This window comes from Lytechinus variegatus, chromosome 2 (assembly GCF_018143015.1).
Source record: "Lytechinus variegatus isolate NC3 chromosome 2, Lvar_3.0, whole genome shotgun sequence".
In the NCBI taxonomy this organism is placed as follows: domain Eukaryota; kingdom Metazoa; phylum Echinodermata; class Echinoidea; order Temnopleuroida; family Toxopneustidae; genus Lytechinus; species Lytechinus variegatus.
Window position 1 is genome coordinate 11,762,437 of NC_054741.1, and position 21,116 is coordinate 11,783,552.

Here is a 21,116-nt window from a genome sequence, read left to right on the forward strand (position 1 = left end):
ATGACATCATCAGCCAACCTAATGAATATTCATAAAGACATACCTACAACTGTTTCACCGGAAGAATGCAAATCTTTGAAATTCAATCACTTTAAATGTTAACCGATTTTGATCAAATTTTCAGCATTTTGCTTTGTGATTTTTACTCTATTTGTTGAGACATAAATATCTCCAGCCTGGACCATCCCTTTAAAAACCATTAACAAACAGTTTAGTTACAATCAATTTGATATGTTTGTATCTGTGTTTTTATGGTCTTGCTCACAATGAAAAAAATATATAGTTAGCTGCTGAACTACTCTATAGAAATGTTAACAAAAGATTGAGGCCTATTTTTTGTTTGTGTACAAGTTCATGGCCTCAGTTTAAAAAGAGCTTTTTTTACTCAACCAAGTGATTCTTTGTTATTTGGATGTTTCCTGGGTAACTTTTTGTCTGTCAGAAATCTCATTTTGTTTGTGACATCAAGCAATTAATATCTATCAATCTATTCACTGCAAAACAACATTTAGTCTCATCTCCACTGTATTGTAAATGGGATTTCATTTAATAAACCTTGACTGTTTAATCCTCATTTGCTCATTTTGATAACAAGTTTCTATTATTTCTACTCAACTGATAATGGACCCTTACTTTCCCCTTAAATATGTACTTTATTTCAAACGAAGTGTGCTATATTATATTTGTCCAGCCATCGAAAAGAAACGAGGTGGTTCACGAACCACGAGTCTTGCCTGATATCGCGATCGATAGAATATGCAATATGATCTTTTGAACTTATTATCATCATGGACACACCTGTGGTATTACCCAAGGATCATATGTACCAAGTATACTAAACTTAATTGATGCAGAAATAAAGAAATGAAAGCAAGTTGAACAAAAATTTTAATATTTTCAAACAGACCAACAGGAAAAGTGATTAGTATAGGTCTCTACCGAACTTTGTTCAGGCGAGACAAAAATGATTGGCCTCAACTGTATTCCCCAATATTGCTAACTAGCATAGTGTGATGTACACGTTTCATATACCCCTCACATAGCCCTTGATATGAGGGTTGCCCCCCAAAAAACTTGGAATTTTCTGCTCAGTTGCTACCATTACTCCTACCCCTACTAGGGCCTGAATTATGCCACTGGAGCAATCTCAAGAAAGTCAAGATTATGTGTGGAGACGCTTGTGAGCAGGATATTTTGACGGCTCCATCTTGAGAATGGAAATCGAAGATAGGATTATTTGCAACAAAGCTACTTTTTTTATTTAAACAGTCTTTATACTTGGAATTCCTTCTCACTAGAACTATAAAGAGTTGGTTTATATTATACTTTATCATACATTATACTATCAATCAATATCACAAAATTAATAATGTTGTTTTTTATTTATGAAGTATCTTAATTCAATGTTCTTTGGGTTTCTAAAAGTACATTTCACTCCAAAAAGGCATCGAATTGTCAAACTTACCTTTCTTGTGAGCGAGAGCAGGAAAGCATCTGAAAACATTTTAAATCCGACAATACTTCCTAACGTTTTCCTGTACACCTGAACATAAGAAAACAAACACAAATTTCACAAACTGGTTGAATGAGAATGAAAATATCTACCGGTACTTACATTACATGGGCAGTACTTATTTGTAACAAAAACTGTTTTGGTAAATTCAAAGATCATTATTTTGAGGACTATATCCACCATTTTGCAACACTGTCAAAATCGTGTTTGGGTATCATCAGTTTGAGAAGTCTTGAACATATTAGAGCAAGACCTATGCCCCATAAACTTTTCTTTTACTTTAGGTCTTTTGCAGTCTTCTCATAACAGTTGTGTACATCAGTCTTTAAAGTAAACATTGAAAAAAAATGGACTGCACTTCTCGAGGTGCTGTAAAGAAAAAAATGAGATTGTGTTCTTTGTAACAGGTCTCAAACAACAAAGCCTATTGAAAATGGCTTGTATACAGCAAGAGAATAAAGAGAGAGTGGATTTCATTTACAAAAAAATATACCGTTAGGTAGTACTCTATATATACATGTATATACAGCACAAATACCCCCTAAAAAAACCCGCTTCATAACCCATATCTACCTCTAAATCAAGGATTTCAAACCATCACACTCTTTATATTTGGAGCGTGGAGCATTTAGGCCCAGTGGATTAGTCTTTGGACTTTGAAACAGAGGGCCGTGGGTTCAAATCTCAGCCATGGCATAATTTCCTTCAGCAAAAAACTGATCCACAATGTGCTGCACTCAACCCAGGTGAGGTAAATGGGTACCGGTAGGAAGTAATTCCTTAAAAAGCTGTGTGCACTATGAACGCCTAGCTTAGCCGGGTAATATAGGAGTGCCTTGAGCACCTAACAAGGTGGATATGTGCGCAAAATACCCTATGTTATATTCAAATTATCCTGATCATAAAAATCTAAAGACTATTTTAAATGGAGATGCAATCAAATTATCTCACTATTCCTGATCTGGCACAATTATTGCGATCAAAATACCATGGTTAGGTTTCTGTATTTTGTTATATGAATTAAACAAATAATTATTTTCGAATATGAATTACACAATACTTTTTTTCCCAAATATGACAGTAGGCCTACTTTACTTTCCATTGGACCTTAATATACAGGAGTGGCAATGCAACATATTTGAGAGGGGGGTGTCAAATTTGTTTCACATTAAGGGGCATCATGAAAATTTGAATATATCACATTTCCTACAATAAACTACAAAAGTGATGAATGACATGACAAGGTGGTGTTATCAGTTCCCTCACTTGCATGTACCAACAAGGATGTGCATGAAACTTCTAGAGGTGTTCCGTGAAATAAGGCAACAACTTAAGAAGTCAAAACTTCTTATTATTACATCAGAATTTTAAAAATCTTAGGATCATGCTTGATAAATTTACTAAACTGGCTGGTGACGGTGGACCGCCCCTTAACAATAGTTAACTGGTACCTCAAAAGTCCCATAATGGCTGTGAAATGTACCCCCCCCCCCCATCTGCTTGGTGGTTTAATCCTGCTTAAGTAATCTTCTAAACTCTCCTTGAAATGAAAAGTAACTGTCTGCCTCATGAATAGGATCGTAAATACTTCAGTGACTAATAATGAAAGGAATAAACTTCATCACTAGCTGTGAAGGTGTAAAGATCACATAAGATGGATTTTAAGGGAGATTTTAGGATTAGGGAAAGAATAATATCTTGATCCATCTTCTTCTGGTGGTATAATGGATCAACCATACAGTGAGATTAGGTGGTTTCAAACCGCCTTGATCACAAGAATCCCTGTTAAATTACGAGAACTTTTTTAGGCTGAAAAATACCCATTAATTATTCCTGCATTCACACCGCCCTGAAACATACCCCTTCGGGATAAGTTCCTGAAGTTACGAGCATGCGCAGTATGGTCTGATAAGCATTTTCTTGTTTAAGACAAGCCAAACGTGTTTAGGGTATGTTTTTTCCCGAGCTTTTTCCTCATTTCTGAGTGTTTGGTGCAGTAATGCATTTGTGTGTTTGGGCCCAAGACAAAACTTGTTTAGGGGTCATATTCTGACAACAACTTGTTTAGGGGCCATAATGTGTAAATGAAGCCAGCAAAATACTTGTTTTGGGGGTTATGTTGCATACAGAGAAAAACTTGTTTAGGGGGTTTCGGAAATTTGGTCATGCATGTGTACAGCAATACATTTGACTGCCCCCCCCCCCCTCGGGCTATGATGTTCCTCAATACAAGATGGCATGCAACAATACAGAAAATGACCTTGTTGACTCTTCATCCATTTTTATCACATACTTGCAAATGAATCTTCCTTACCATAAACACACTGTGTAGGGCCCTGTAACATAAAGCTTAATGATTAATCATACAACTGATTACACACAATGACCAATGCAATCAATAATGAAAGTAATCCCTACGATCAATCACTATACTTTGTGTACATAGCACGACCAGGAAAAACAAGAAAACATACATTTACGTGCCAGAAAGTCAAACCTTACATGTTTTCTACCAGTCTCAAGAAGCACTCTAATGTAAATGGAGCTGAGCCTTTTGAGAAGGGGGTGAGTACCATTTACTTGGACTGACACTTATTCACATTTTATTGAGAGTCCTCCAAGGGTAGTTGTAGCTAATTCTATACGTCAACATACTTCTTGAGCTTCAGATCTATAATAGGACTGAAATTTTTTTTTCGTTATGTTTGCATCAAGAAACTCTCACTCCTTAACAATAACATGCAGAAATCATTGTATGCAATTAATGAATGCATCTCAACGGCTGAAGATGACAATGTGCATAAGAGGTAGCAAGTTTTTAAAGGCAATATTGGAAAAATAAGCCAAGGCTACGATTTATTTTCAAAAAGTAATTTGACCTACATCTTGCTTATTTTCTATTTTTTAAAGTCGATTTCCACTTAAAATGGGGCTTGTTGTTTCATTAATCATGAATACTAATATGGGTTATACTTAGGGAGCTCTGCACGAGTGCACCTTGAGTTAATATGGAAAAACACACACTGAAATTGCATGTGACAATTTTTGTCTGTGAAATGATCAACTAGAAATGATCAACTAGTGAAAAGAATATACAAGAAGCCAAATGTCCAGTGGCAGTTTTTCTTTACGGTAAACTTGCACCGAAGGCTGCAGCATCCGCACACATTATAGGCAAATGCCGAGCCTACATCATCAAATTTCTTGAGATAAGTCTAACACAGGTCTCAGGTATGAGAACTCTTCAGTATGCAAGACCCTTTCAGCTCCTAAAGCTTACAAATTCAGACCATTTTCATGGACTTTTTCATCTTCAAATGGGTCTTGAGAAAAATCTAGCTTAAATTCAAAATTTCTGGATCACTCTCAGGTACGAGCGCTCATCGTTACACTCCTATCATTGGTCAATGGCTATCAGTGGCTCCTACAGTCTACAATTTCAGACCACTTTTGACAAAGTAGAGTTTGCACCTACAACATGTCTGTTTCTGTAGACTAGTGTATCTTTGGGTTACTGGTGTCGATCCAGGACTGTGACGTCATACTATTCAAGTGGGGGGATAAAACAATAGATCATTTCCCTTGAACAATAGATTCACAACATAAATCGACACCCATGCTTTGGGTAGGGTAATGATAGCGGGGGTGAAGATTGGTATGTGAAATCAGAGAGACTAATTTTTCTCTCTTTTTTCCCATGATAGAGTCAGAAACACCACAAGTTTGGCCCTACCTATAATCAGCTAAAACCCTAAACAATACCTTTCAACATCCAGACAATATTTACCCTCTTTCTATTCATGCCATCACCAAACAGTTTATTCAGTCTCATCTAAAGAAGGATTAACCGGTGTGCCTTTGATGTCACATGCATTATTGTGTCTTCAATTTTTTTTTTAAGTTTGTGGCAGCTAATCAAATGTGCCAACTGTAAGAATGCTTCTTATAAATCATTCATTTCAATGACAGTACTATTGAGAATCATAAGAGATGAGGTACAATGAAGGAAGATATTCAAATGTTAGCATTTACTTTTCTGAACACTAAAGCAACTACAATGGAAAGAGGTGACGACAACAGCTAGTCTGCAGCAATAGACCCACAATTTACACCATAATTAATATTGAGTCTTGTCTTGAAACAAGTCTAGCTCAAGTTCACTGGCATCAATCTGAGATACTTTCAAAACACAAGTACAGGTCTGGGCCTGTAGGCTGCACAATCAGACCACTTTTCTCAAAGGGAATGTTTTACGCCTGCAAACTCGACAAAGACTACAACTGACTGACAGTGAGAATCATGAATCCTTTTGGAATTTACGGACCATGAAAAACCCTCAAAGGGAAAAATCGGTCAAGTGCAAGATTTCTCTGGAAAATGAAATCACTGGCCTTGGATTAATGCAATGAAGTGCGGTTAATGAAAGTACACTTGGCACATACCGTATATGTACTTCTCTGGGAAATAACATTTGTTTACATTGGTTGCCCTTGGAATCCAATTCACCTCCATAAGCATAGTTAATTCACACTTGATTTGTGAACTCATGCGTACTCCTTTTCTACAATAAATACAGATACACATGTATATATACATGCATTATTTACAATTAGACACCATTCTCACTACGTTCCTAAAACTAGTTTACTGGAAACTAGTTTAGTGGAAACTAGTTTAACGCATAGTAAGGACGGTCGAAGCAGTCTTGGAAGTGATCTTTCAAACCAGTTCGGTAAACCACCTTGCCATGTAGTCTTCAAGATCGCTTCACCTAGGTAAACTTCTTTTAGCACAAGTGAGGAAACAACCGTCTTCGGGAAGCAATCTTCGCACATTTTGAGCGCTCTACTCCAAACGACAGGTGTAGAATACCTACGCTGTAGTTTCAAATTTTGCGCGAAACGTGTCACCCCACTTAGAGCATTCCCATAGCAACAAGATCGCTTTACGTGAAGTGATTTTGAAAACTACTTTCGTTTGATCAAGTGGGAATGCTAGCAAAGTGATCTTACAAAACTGGTTTCCTGAATCGGTTTCCAGTAAACTAATTTAGAAAGTGTAATGAGAATGGCCTCTTACAAAAGGGTGTGTCCTTAGATTCAATGAATTATGCTAAGTCATTGCTTAAACTCCAGACCCTCAATTTAATATTTCAAATGCAAGACCACTTTTTCATAGGGTACAATAAAACAGCACAAATGGGAAAAAATGGCACCAAATGGTCAATGAGATGGACATTGAGGCCACTTGATGGGGCATTCATGGCAATGGCCTTTGATGGCCTGGGATTAATCAAAGCCATAAAACTCGAGATTAAGTTTGGATTAGTTGTAAGTTTGACTTTACCTATCTCCATCAACCCTCTACCTCCGATCCAGTGAATTATCCCAATGAGAACAAATCCAAGCGACACTTTGCAGCATTTTACCACATATTTGTAAACCGTTTTATTTTCATAGATTTATTTGCTCATTTGGAAGCCAATAAGATGACACTTGTAAGTGAAACTGCTGACTATTTAATTAATGACATGCTCCCAAGAAGAGTGGTTCATGAAGATTTTGTTGATGATTTTTGCATATAGATGTTTTAAGCTTCTGAAAATCCTTGCTTCTGATTGGCTAAAGACATATACGCATCTGACCTAACAGTGAAAATCACTGAGACTTGTCATAATAATCTCCCAAAGGTTTCTCTTACGAAACCTGAAACAGAGGGCTTAATTCTGTCCAATGCCATCAAAGGACATGGCCTTCGAACCCCTCATGATTGGCCTTGATGCCCCCTCTGATTGGACATTGAAATTTGTAGCGGTCTTTTCTTTTTCCGCTTTAGCTGTATTATAGAAATGTGCTCTGTATGAAAAATTTATCTTTAGTTTAGGCAAGGAACACACACAAACTTCTACACAGAATGTACAATACCAAAGCATAATATCAATGTTGCAAGACTAAAAAAATTAGATAATGTGCAGTTCTTTGATCACTCACCTTATTATCAATGATGGCATAGTGACACAAGCTGTGATGCCTTGCAAACCTCGACTCCACATTTTTATGAAGGGTAGAGAGGTCGATGGATGGGAAAATGGAGAAATCAATCTGCGTTTGAGAGTGAACATCGGGTCGACAGAACATATTACTTCTCCACTGGTTCCTGTCTTCCACCGGACAATAGCAGTTCTCGCATTTGACCAGTCCTTTTGGTAAAAGTGATAGAGTTAAATTGTAATTGATTTATAAGCATTTGAAATGTAGTAACATGTCTTCCATTAGGTTAATTATTTACAAATAGAAAAGTGGAATTTAAGTAGGCATTATATAACAGTAATATCAATAATAATAAAGAAAAGGCCATGGTTCAAAATCTTTTTAAGTCACATATAAGCAAACAAGGCATTCTGTACTTCTATTGCAGGTTTTCAAACCAGCTGTACCTACAATACTCAGCAACCCATTTCCCCTCGAGCTCGTGAAGAAAATTTATATTTCACATTTTCTCTAACAAAAGAAAATACATAAGGGTGATTTCACTCTTCTGACGGTCAAAATTGACCCTAAAATTTGGAAAATGGAATACTTTGAGGTTGCCATCTCTTCGAAAGTTGACCCTAGATCTGCCACAAACAGTTTTCAAGAACAAATGAACATCAATATTTTACATACAGAAAAACAGATATGCTTTCACGGCATAATTACTAGTTAAGAAAAAATTCCCCCTGAAATGAAAGCGATAGCCCCCAAAATTCAATGATTGCCCTGATACATGTGGCAAAAAATAGCCTCTAGAAATAAGAAACATTTCCTACCCTATATCTATCTTACCATTTAATTTGTATGGTGAATCAGCTACATGTCTACCAGCACTCTTGACTGTGATCTTCAGCCCATCATAAGACTGGTAAAGACGATAACGTACGATGAAGGTGCCATCATGACGATCGAGCATCTGTAGGTAGATACGCCCTCTGTTTCCGTCTATTGGCTTTATAGAAACTTCAAATGCATTACTGCCCGGTGAATACGTGAAACTGTAAAATGAAAGATGCAAGGAGGAAAGTATATAAGGTGCTTCTGATGAAATGCCTCATCTCTATTTTGTATAAAATCAACAAAACCTGAACTTTTTTTAGGACAAATAGGAAGTCGTTAACTATCTGAAAAGACAATAAATAAGCGAGTATCTTTTGGGCTTCATCGAACAAAAAGAGACTCGCATCTTTACTTTTTTTACATAGACATGTCATTAATCAATCATATTTGTGATTAAAAGTAATATACAAGACAACAGTGATTCTATATTGAGAGACACTTTGTTTTTACTTTAAGTGATGAATAATTATTGTCATCTTTATCTTAAATGGCAAATTAGAATACTTGAAACTGCCATGTTATATTTCCTTTTCTCCTTGGTAAAATAGAAAATGTTGTGAATACTAGAGGAAATGTACATATGAATCATCCCCCTGGTGGGTAGCCTACATTTTGTAAAATGGAAATTGAGAAGCATGTCACTATATAGGAGGAACAGGACCCTGTTGCACAAATGTTACAATTATGATAACTTTGCCATGCAATGGTATCTTTGAGTAGAAGAAATAACCAGTTGTCTCACGATGTAGCAAACGTAGTAGGAAAGCGACGTTTCGTCTGCAAGCTGCTAGACTTCGTCAGGCAATGAGCAAAGACGCTGCTGCGCACGGGTTATATAGCGTCGGGAGCTATTGTCTGGCTCCACTCGGGCGTGAGCCGCGCTGTGATTGGCCGGAGCCGCTGGCCAATCAGGGTCCGCGCTGGTGCTTGGTGCCCGCTCGGGCGTGCACCGCGCGCTGTGATTGGCCGATGCAGCCGGCCAATCAGCGTCCGCGCTGGTGTCAGGCACCCGCTGGTGCGGGCGCCGCGCGCTGTGAACTGTGGATGCAGTATGCCGTCGGATGGTAGGTAACCATTCATCAGGGATCTCAATGCCGCTGTCCCTGTTGATATTGCTCGGATGCAAACGGATCTGGATCGCTTCCTTAATGCGCCGCGTATACCAATGCTTATCATTAGCGATGCAGCTGACCTACGCTATATAACCCGTGCGCAGCAGCGTCTTTGCTCATTGCCTGACGAAGTCTAGCAGCTTGCAGACGAAACGTCGCTTTCCTACTACGTTTGCTACATCGTGAGACAACTGGTTATTTCTTCTACTCAATCCTTCACCACGATGAACCTCTTCCACATCATGCAATGGTATCTTTCATGGAATCCTTGATTTTGATTGGCTGATGAGCATTTTTACCATGGTAGTTACTATTGGATGGTAAAGTTACCATGATAGTAACTTTTATGCAATGGAGCCCAGATCTGTTAGTTTTAGATTTGCTCCTCAAACAATTGATCCTACAGAAAATTCATAAATTAAGCTAAACATAAATCTCAAAAGTTACTTTATCCTTCATTCTAATCCTCTCATCATTCTCAACCAAAAGACCTTATCACAGCCCTAGCCTTCATATTTTAAGAGAAATTGGCACCTCTAAGGGAATTGTTGTAGGAGTAAATAACTTGTTACCAATCAACTTGTTGTGCACAATAGTACTCTAACCTTCTGTCTCATTTCCACTGACTTTCCAAGACACATGCATGTGTTGATCCATATTCATATAACCTTAATAGTTCAGCTAACTACATAGGCCACCATACACATGTAGATGATTACAAGACTTTATTTGGCTTTAAGAATTTTTGTTTATCATGAAACTACATGTATAAGCCAGTTACAACCATGGACCTGTTACATGTTACAACTAAGGTATCCCAAGGTTTATCTTTATTAAAAATTAGTGGCATGTTCCTTTGAGGTTAAATTTGCTTGGTTGTTTAAAAACACAAGTTCACTGGATTTCAAATGAAACACATGAGAATTACCACTCTTGGCCTGAACTAAAACAGGACTTCAAAAACTTTTTGACACAATCTACTCGAGTAGGGCTTTAATGGCAGGTTGTAAACACAAGCTGGAGCAAACCTGGGCCCATTAACACTATAAGCTTAGCAATGATTGTAGAACTAATTCTTACAGTTGATTGCATTGACTACAATGTAAAATCAATCATGAAATCAAGTTAAGATTGATCATTATTCTTTGTGGTACATGCTTCTCATTGACTCATCACTGGAAGTGATCAATTTCCAGGTTCAAGCGAGACGACTGAATACATAATAAACATGTTGGCACATGGTGACAGACTGTCACTTTTGTCTGAGGGGCGAGTTCAAGTGATTTTTTTTAGCTAGAATTGCACACATAATAAAAATCATATTACAGCACTACAGTCTACTGTACAAGCGAGTTTTCATCAACACTGAGAAATTTCAAAACATTCCAATGCACACCACACCGTGCAGTTTGACACAAGGGATATAAAAACTAGGCCTACGCAAAATATCTGCACCAAAAACAGTCAAGCAGGCCACTGTTAAATATATGTCAAAGAATCTTACTTGAGCCCTAGAAAATGACAAAGAGCCCTGTAAAATCCACTGCAATGTTAAAGCTTATTTCATATTGCATATTTCAGAAGTAGAATGTGAAATTGCCCTCTAAAAATAAAAGTTCAATGATTGTTTCCCTGCCTTATAGTTATACATACATCCAAACTGGAAGAAGAACTTATTTTAGATTTATATTCCTACAAACCTCAACAAAGTTACTCAATCGCTTCAGGTGGTAATTGGACACCACCTAAACCAGCTGAACCTTACAGAGTTCAAATGAGACAGACGGAAATATGCCAGACTGAAAAAAGGGCAATAAACTAACTCTTACGACAACTTACTTTGTGCAAAAGCTTACAGCTATAAAAGCTTTACAAAAGCAGCATGCCAATCAATTAATATTTGTAGGAAAAAGAAAACTGCTCCTGAGCACTAAGGATATGTCATATTTTATCTTATTTTATCTTATAACCCCCCCCCCCCCCCCCCCGTATTTTACCTTTGAACATGGTTTTCCTTCACCCAAAACAGGAACATGACAAGGGTCAGAAGAACCAGTCATACAAGAAAAACCAGGAAAGCAGAAAACTGTCAATCGTGATTTAAATAAACATAGTCATTCTGAGTGAAGTATCAAGCAGTTCATTTAAGAGTTAATTTATTAAACTATATTTAAAAGCAGTGAATCTAGAAAACAAAATACTAATATAAATGATAGACAGTCAATCAATTTGGAACTAAAAGCTTTAAACTGATTAAAAAGAAGGATGGGGTAGAATTTCAATTTAATACATTTTTTTCTGTTTAACATCCTATTTTGAAATTTTATGATAGCCAGCCCCCAAACCCCCCCCCCCCCTGATGGGAGGGGGATTAAACGAGAATGAAATTCAGGCCTTAATACTGAACCTATTTCTAAACATTCTAAATTCAGATGCCTCATTCATAAAGTTTGCTCAGATTGCCTACAATTTCATTCAAAATGTCAACCTCAAATATCTTTTATTCAACAATTTTATGAACAAGTGTTTTAACTTTTAATATTATAAAATGTACATGTATTGGTTTGCTTTTTTCTTCTCAGCTTAAGCACAATTTATTTTGATGGTGTGTAAGATTTTTGATGAAATAGTTAGTACTATGTTTGTTACAAGTTGGACTTTTTCCTCTCTCTGTTTAAATGAACTTTGTGTTGGGGCACATTTGCTCAATAGTGGATGAATGTAAGACTTTATTTGGGATCTAAAAAGGAAAACATGTCTACAATAACAAAGACATTGTAATGTTTGAAGCTCGAATATGTTAATTCTCATATCAGACATCTGAGTTGGTCATTTACAAAACCATATTACCCTAGATTGACAAAACCGTATTGCCCTAGACTTTTTAATACCAGGAAGGGATAGGTATATTTTGTATATTTTTCGAAATTTTGGTCTCTATGGCATATCGACTTTGCATGCACAGACGATGCAAAATATATTTTTGTATTTTCCCTGGTCTCACATCCGGGCATTTCAGGATGCGTAGAAAGAGATAAACTTCATGATGATCTGCTCAAACAATATACGACATAATAAAAACAATGCTGGATCAGGGCGCTTGATATGCATTCCTATATGGGATGCAATCTTATAATTACAAGTAAGTCATATTTGGTAAAGTGCAGAGGCTAGCCCCTGATATAAACATGACACAATAGAACCCTATTCTTACAAGAAAATATATTTTATTTTCATGATTTTTGCTCTAGATGTCTGATTTGGATGATAATAAAAATATTTACTGGCTCTTCTTTATTTGGGTATATCAAATATAATTCCCCCTTAAAAAAAAAACATAATGCCCTCATCTAAAGCCTCGTCAAATACGACAATATTGCTGGCAACATATTTTATGTTCTCTTCAAGGCCAGTCAATAACCCATTCTACATCATGCTTGTACTGCAATCACATACAAAAATTTAAAAAATCTGACCATGTTATGATACTTATTAAACTACATCTGGGGTGTAGCAAAATTGTATATGGTTTGCAAATTGCAATGGACTTCCATTTATGTGGTTTCAGAAAAAATAATAAAGAAATGACCCTAAATTATCTTTAATTCACATTTTCATTAAAGCAAACCTGGGTAGATCATATCAATACCGATAAACATCTTTGAAACAGTGATACATCTTTATCTTCTTGTCTTTTTAAAGATTTAAGAGTCGCTTATACATGAAGTGCACAATCTCAAAAGCTTATGGAAGAGATAATCTCTACAAGACTTAAGAGTTACTTTTATATGCAAGATTGGCACAATCTCAAAAGCTCTCACATTTTTCAAAACGCAATCACAAGAGACATGGAGATGTCATGGTCTATGGTCTAGCAATGTCTACAAAATCTACATGTGTTTAATGGGAAGTTTAGAGATCATCTCTACCAAACCTCAAGATAAGTAAATTGAATAAGTAAATTGAACCATTTAACTTGTGTCTCCTTTTGGACTGATTTTCTGAACAGGTCCTCAGAAGAGAAGGGCAGTCTTCTGTAATTCTGTAATTTCCATAAGCATACCTGTTTTGCTGCATGTGGACAGCTTTCGTCCAAATCAGTGTTTTGGAGAATTATTGAAAGGGGTATGGGATTTAAATGGCACCAATAACCCAACAGGTGGCATTGATAAGGGATATGCATTATCTACTTTGCATTCAATTTACATAGGAGTTAAGTAATAAATGTGACAGGTAAAGTAAGAAGGAGCCTCTGTTCCCAGCATGGCTGCAACATATCTTTAAAAAGTTACAAGAGCATTATGGGAATGAACAAGTTAGGAAAAAAGGTCTTAACTGGATTATTTTTAAATTAGGCCTACATTTGATTGCCCCCCGCCCCCTCCCCGGAAAAATATGAAATGAAATATTTTATTATATTTATTATTATTTATTCGGCATAATCAAACATATATTAAAACAACATATACAAAAAATAGGATCAGGAGAGTCACAAGGATGCCAGGAAAAGAAAAAGATTAACTAAATAACTATACCCGAAGGTCTTCCTTTCCAATCCTTGTGACTTTACAAAGATAACATGCATGTAACACAAAATAGTAAAATACAACTATACAGTTGTTGAAGATGACAACAAATTAAATAGCAAACTTTGAAAAGATACTTTTTATATATAGGTTAATATGGTCTACTTTTCAAATGGTCTAATACCACATGGGCTACTCCCAATTGGTCTACCATATATTGGTATAATTTCTATTCGGTTTATGGTACCTATACACTACTGATACCAAATTAGTCTCATGTCAAGTTGGTCTAATTTCCACTTCAGTGAATATCGTTTCAAACTTTGTCAAATGAAAGTTTGACTCAGAAACAATCATCTATTAAACTGCACAGACTAAGTGGTGCATACTAAGTTGATATAAGATGAAATGAGTACAGCCTAAATGGAAATTAGACAAAATGGTCAATGGACTAAATGGTAATTGCACAGTATGGTAAGTAGACAAACTAGTTTTTGCCGAAGATGGATTAGACCATGTTTGAAGAAATAAAATATTAAAGAAGTAGACAAAGGGAGTGTAGACTACTCAGTAATTTGATCTTTTTTTAATTGAAGAAATATCAGAAAAACAACATTAGAGAAGGTTGCCACAACACATCAAAATTTGAACAATCTTATTGATTCCAATCAGTTGTTTGATTGCCTGCTAAGGATTTATTGAACATTTTAATTGTATGCGTGATGCTGTTCAAAGAAAACAGGTAAAATGGGAGGAGTAACCAATGTTTGAACTTGCTCTTGGTTGCAGATCAAATTTTTGAGTCAATCATCCAAGATAAACAGGAAATTTCAGGCAGTCTTGACAACTGAAGGAGCAGAAAGGTATTTTTGCGCAAGTTCTTGAGTAACCTAGTGGAAGAATCTATGGAAACGGTCAAAGGCAAAGTTTTCATTACTCTCCAGTTTGTTTACATAAGACAAAAAAATAACGCGAAAACTTTAAGGTCAAGTCCACCCAGAAAATTTTTTGATTTGAATAAATAGAGAAAAATCAAACTAGCACAACACTGAAAATTTCATCTAAATCATCAGATATAAAATAAGAAAGTAATGATATTTTTAAAGTTTTCGCTTATTCTTTGCAAAACAGTGATATGCAAAACTCAGTAACATGCGGATGAGACAGAAGATGATATCGTCACTATTTCTTTTGTTTTTTATTGTTTGAATTATACAATATTTCAATTTTTTTAAACAGATTCAAGCATAAGGACCCACTTGACTGAACCATATGTATTAAACAATGCTTATAAATTCCACATGTTTATGGAGGAATTAATCATAGGCTCCCAATCCCATGTTTGTATCTAAATCTGTAAACATGCACATATATTTTCATGACTGATTGAAAAATAAAATTTGATTGATTGAAAAATACTTTTACAGCAAATACATAGGCCTACTATAGTTTAGCATTGTAATAATTTTACAAGATGCCCACTCATCAAGTATAACTAACTAAAATTACATAACTCAGAATAAGTGAAAGGATATTAAGTTGAGATGCCAATATTTACATTGATCAATAGGTTCAAGAGCTCTATTCTAATGTATTGGGCGGGGGAACTGAAAAATCAATAGGAAAGATTATTTGGAGTATCATGGAGATGGGGCAACAATGGGATAGTTTGGTAATTCAGTTAAAGTGAACAATAGCTTTGTTATTGGTACAATACAGTAAAAGGATAAAAAATAAACATGCATTGTAGAAAGAAAGGGCAGTGGTACCAATGAGGGAGGGAGGGGGAAAGTCAGCAAATCCCCATGACTCCACATGACTTTTCTTTTAAGGGGAAGTTCACCCTGAAGAAAAGTTCGTTGTCAAATCGCATATAAAATTATTCAAAATACTGGTTTGATGAAGAAAGTTATTAGAATTATAAGTTTTGGATTTGTGACATCATAAACGAGCAGTTGTCCCATATATTATGTAATATAAAATGCATGAATTTCAATTTTTTTTAAGGTTTGTGATGACTCATCTTTAAAATGTTTTCTTTTTAGAAACAGGTGTGAAATGATTTGTCTATCGATATATTGGAGGTATAGTAAAAACCATTTTCAATTTTTTTGAGAAAATGACATTTCATTGATTTTTTTTACCATACAATATGGAAAAAAACTACCTGCATTTGACGTCACAAATCAAATTATTTATTCTAAAACTTTTTTTATACTTCAATGGATTTTTTTCTCAAACATTCGGCAATATTTTTCAATTATTTTTTCAAGCTTTGCTATTTTAGCAATAAACTTTTTGTCAGGGTGAACGTCCCTTTTAGTTACTAAGGAACACAGAGAGGAAATGGGGGAAGAGGACTGGGACATGTAACTCTTTAATTCCCCAAATGTCTTAATTAAGAAACGGCAATTGATGTAGTCTGCCTTGCTCTCCCCCCCCCCCCCCCCCCTTCATTCAGATCAACCTGGCACAACTGTAATTTGCAGAGAAATTGTAATGATACATGCATGTAAAAGGTCCTTCAAACTTCTCTTGATGGAATTGGATCATGAAAGTACCAAATAATTATCTCATTCATTGGATGTGGAGGAAGAAAAATAGATTAGTTCAGCATTGACACAAATATACAGTGCGTCCCAAGAAAAAAATGAAACCGAGAATCATTGATAATTTATCGCAACTTTATCGATCACAATAGACAAATTACCTATATTAGATCTAGACTATCTACACCCATTTATTTAATATATTTTCAGCCTATCATTCCAGCACAGATCCAGGGGGGGGGGGGGAGGCAAACCAAAATGCAATCACATATTTCCAATATAAAAAAATGCCATCAAACTAAAGGCCCCTCATTTTCAGTGCTGGCCTGGCTTCTATTTTTTTTTGGTTCCCTCATCATTTTTTGGTCAAGCGGTCTGTATCTTTTAATGAAGACTTTCCTCTTATTTGCAGATTAATATAGCCTAGGCTAGGCTAGGGCTAGGCTAGGGACAAAACTGTGAATTGCGGCTCACATTCACAATCACATTAATGTTAAATCTTAAAATTAGATTCAGCATACCGGTAATACTCACTTATTATTTTCAAAATCAACAGCCTGAATGTAGAAAAACCTCGCAGGAACAACAAAATTTGTTTCCAGACCAGGTCCAAAAACCAAACTTTTGAACGGGCAGGCAACACGCTCTCGATCGTAACCGGTCACAACATCTTTAACAGCGCAGCACACAAGGATCAAACACATGAACACCACCCCCGCCAGACTTTCGGCTGCAATGCGAACCATTTTCCGTGATGATAACGTTAGTCAGCTGCTTCTAAAAATCTATGTCTTTCAGCATTTCATCTAGCTTAAATTGAGAGTATGTATTGTGGAGACCTCACAGAATAGCAATGCATAAACAGTGTGTTTTGATCAGTCAACCTTTTGATCCGTTGATGATAGGAATGGGTAAACAGAGAACTGCTTCACAACTTCGAGAGAACGGCAGTCTTATCAATCATCACCAGCTGTCAAATTAATTCTTCTGCTGCCGGTTTATTCAACAAGAGCTGGCGCTATACACAAATATCGGAGAACTCTTAGCACAGGGATTTAAAAAAGGATATTCATCGATCTTTTATCTTGCAAATAATGTTGACACCAACGTGTGCACGTGTATTAAAAATACTTTAAAATTAATAATCAGAGGCATAATATATTGAGGAGCAAATGACGCTTGAGCAAATGTCATGGAACCTACATCGCTTTTTATGAACGAAACACCGAATATTGATTCAATTTTTTATTATTTAAATTTCCACTTCAATTTATTTTTTGAGCGACTTGTGTATGACGCATAATTAGGTGATCAAGCTGAATGATTTAATCTACACTATTTCCCCTTTCGTTTCAAAACACATCAAGATCATATCAACAAACGTGATGATAATTATTGGAGACAAAATTATTTGTGACATCAAGAGTGTAGCTGATCAGTCGAATCGAAAAAAAAAATCACCGAACTCAGACATGTCAGATAAAAAAAAAAACTATTAAAAATTGAACTTACTGTAAACGAATGTGTAAAGTATTGTGTTCAATATAAGATTTTCATTACGTTAGGGATGGCTCAATCGATAAATCCTAAACCGAAGGTAGTGCATTACGGTTGAGAGTCATATGGGACTGGGAATCTGTACATATTAATATTGAACACATTTCTAATTGTACAATTTAAATTTAAAATCTAAATTTAATTCGGTTTTATCAAAATATAATTATACTTATCAAAATTCATTCACAATCAACTGCATTACTATAACGGATAAAACTCAATAAAATGCAGTACCCATAATCAAACCGATTACACTAAGGAAATACTATGTTTCAAAATGCATTATCATTATAACAACAAAGTGAATTAAAACTGCAGGTTAACAAAAAAACCACGGTCAAACCAAAGAAACCAATCCAAACCGACCAATCACATGCCATTGAAAATAATGACGTAACTCTTAATCTATGAGGGATCGATTTTGTTGGTGTGACTGTAAAATCATGGAGCTAATGTGGTTAGCTCCATGGTACCATGATTTAAAGTGTACTCAATGATTTATTTTCCCCTTCCTTCTTCCTCCTTTTTTTTTTGGGGGGGGAGGTGGGCTCGTTGATCAACAGGAAGGTTTATGGGCCAAGTGCACCTTAAAGTAAAATGCAAGATTTTTTTTATATTCCAGTAAGTAAGTGCATGGACAATGTAAGTTTGATAATAAAGGATAATAAAAGGGGCCTATAAAGAGAATGGCTACTTGTGCACCCAGTAAGTCGACCCCAGTGACATTGAACTTAATGCTGGTATGAAACGTAATAGGGACTAGGATTTTATCAAGTTAATATTTGCAGAAGGTTGAGCGTTTAGAACTATATTCTACAGTTCAAGGCTTAGTAAGATACAGATGAGGACGGAAATGCACTGTTTTATTTCATCTAGGAAAATTATAATCTGTAAGAAAGTAGCACATTATCAAGAGAGTATAGGATGGCTCACAAAAAGTTGTCATTGGCGGCGGAAGCCCCCAAAATTAGAGGGGGTCTGAAATTTTGTGATGGACACATGTACAAAAATTTGACAAGCAAAAAAAAAGGTCATCAACCTAGATTGTAGGGGGACAAGAGACATTTTAAGGGGGGTCCAACAAAATTTAGGGGGACGCAGGAAACAAAATTGACAACAAAAAAAAAGAAAAAAAAGGTTATCAACTAAAAATTTAGGGGGGATCGTCCCCCCCCCCATTTAATTTTTTTTTTTGGGGGGGGTCCTGTCCTCCCGTCCCCCCCCCACTTCCGCCGCCTAATGTTGTAGTTGAAGATACTTTATTAAAAAGGGTTTCGCTTTGTTATAGGTCTATACACCATCAATAATTTATGTTTGCAATTAATTATTGATAAACCTACTTATTTTTGGATGATGGAAAATGCGTAAAATTAATTACGTGAAAGGGTAGTAACGAGAAGAAATCCAACAGCCTATTATGAAACGTGATGTTTAAGCAATCACAAAATGAAAGAACCTGTTTTGGGACATGTGCACTCGCGAGTGAGCCAAGAAATAGACATGAATTTATTCATTATATAAATATTTTTGCCTGTCAATCGTCAACTATGTCATATCAAGAAAATTCGATACAAATCATGATATTAAAAAAGGAAATATGATTTTTTTTTATCCGCACAAAATATATTTTTCGGAGGGGTACATAAATCTCAGTTAACAAATAATATTCATTATACAATTCGGGCTGTAATGAGTAAACTAAACAAGAAAATTCGATAAAAATTATTATGTTGAAAATGAAATAGGCCTAAATAGTGATTTAACGACAAAATATAAAGCAGTTCTATTCCCCCAGAGACATTGACATTCGTCCTTGACAAAAAAGTCACGTCTCAAATAGTACATTCACCGCGTTCACATATTTAAGATCCTTTGAAAGATAGTTTAAATTACATGGGAATCTTTGTTAAAATAATGCAAGAGGGTATACTAACAGTAAATTTCAAAATTGCAAACCGAGATAAGAGAATACGTAAGATAATTATTCATAAAAATAATATTTATTGGGGACTCGACAATCACTGGTTTTTTTTAGAAAAAGGATGATAAGTAAAGTTTATGTTGTTTTACTTAATTACTCACTTATGGATAATACATAATACTGAACGAAGTCTTTATTCAGCTCCAAATTCCTTTTTAGGTTGGCCGGATCATGTCCTGGTGGGTCAGCATCAAACTTGAACTTCACTGGTTCACATCTCCATCCTTATCCAGTAATTTCTCAAAGCTGTGGACACTGGGTGCATTTTTTTCATAATATGAGAAGGGGTATTAAGCAGGGGTGGATCCAAAGTATTTTGCTTTTGAACAAGACGATAGGTCGTTAATTTTTCCTCAAGAATTTGAACAGAAGGTTATATAGGGAATGACCTAAAAGTCTTCTTTGTCTTTTTCTCCTTTCAATTCTTTCAAATAAATTTCAAAACAAATTTTGTTACAGATTTTGATTCAAGATTCAGAAAATAATGTCACATTTCAGCCTTTTCTATTAACTCTTCTTTCTCTTACTCTTTTTTTCCCCTTCACTTTTTTTGGGGGTGGGTAGGTCCATTGCCCCCCCCCCCATCCTTACTATCCCGCAAAGCTGACCGTTCGTTCCTCATTGGTGTTGATTGTTCCTGCTCTCTGTCATGTCTGTTATACCAGCACAAACAAGTTGGGTCATGGATGTTTGCCAATTAAAATCATAATCAATATATAATATCTCACCTTATAGGCCTATATAGAGCTTGGCTTCCCACAATAAAAATTAATTTTATTTCACCAAGCGTGACATCAGGAGAAGAAACAGCTATTTGACTGTGATCACATCCAACAATTGTGTCTGAAAGGTATGTCTCTACCTCATCTTCACCACTCTCTCGTTTCTTTACTTTCTTTCTTTCTTTCTTTCTTTTTCATCTCTCATTATCTTCTCTTTTTCTTCTTCTACTATACTACTACTACTACTACTACTACTACTACTACTACTACTACTACTACTACTA

General features: G+C 35.8%; 1 protein-coding gene across 1 annotated transcript in view; it reads right to left on the reverse strand.

Annotated features, from left to right (window-relative positions):
* Positions 1-17,546, reverse strand: part of LOC121407323 (protein O-glucosyltransferase 2-like) — a 42,686-nt gene extending 25,140 nt beyond the window's left edge. Inside the window, exons 1-4 of the mRNA XM_041598360.1 lie at positions 17,107-17,546; positions 8,338-8,543; positions 7,504-7,712; positions 1,466-1,543 (exon numbers count right to left, since the gene is read on the reverse strand). Coding sequence (XP_041454294.1) covers positions 1,466-1,543; positions 7,504-7,712; positions 8,338-8,543; positions 17,107-17,318 — 705 coding nt within the window. The 5' untranslated portion in view covers positions 17,319-17,546. The remainder of the gene's footprint in view (positions 1-1,465; positions 1,544-7,503; positions 7,713-8,337; positions 8,544-17,106) is intronic.
* Positions 17,547-21,116: the final 3,570 nt, after the last annotated feature.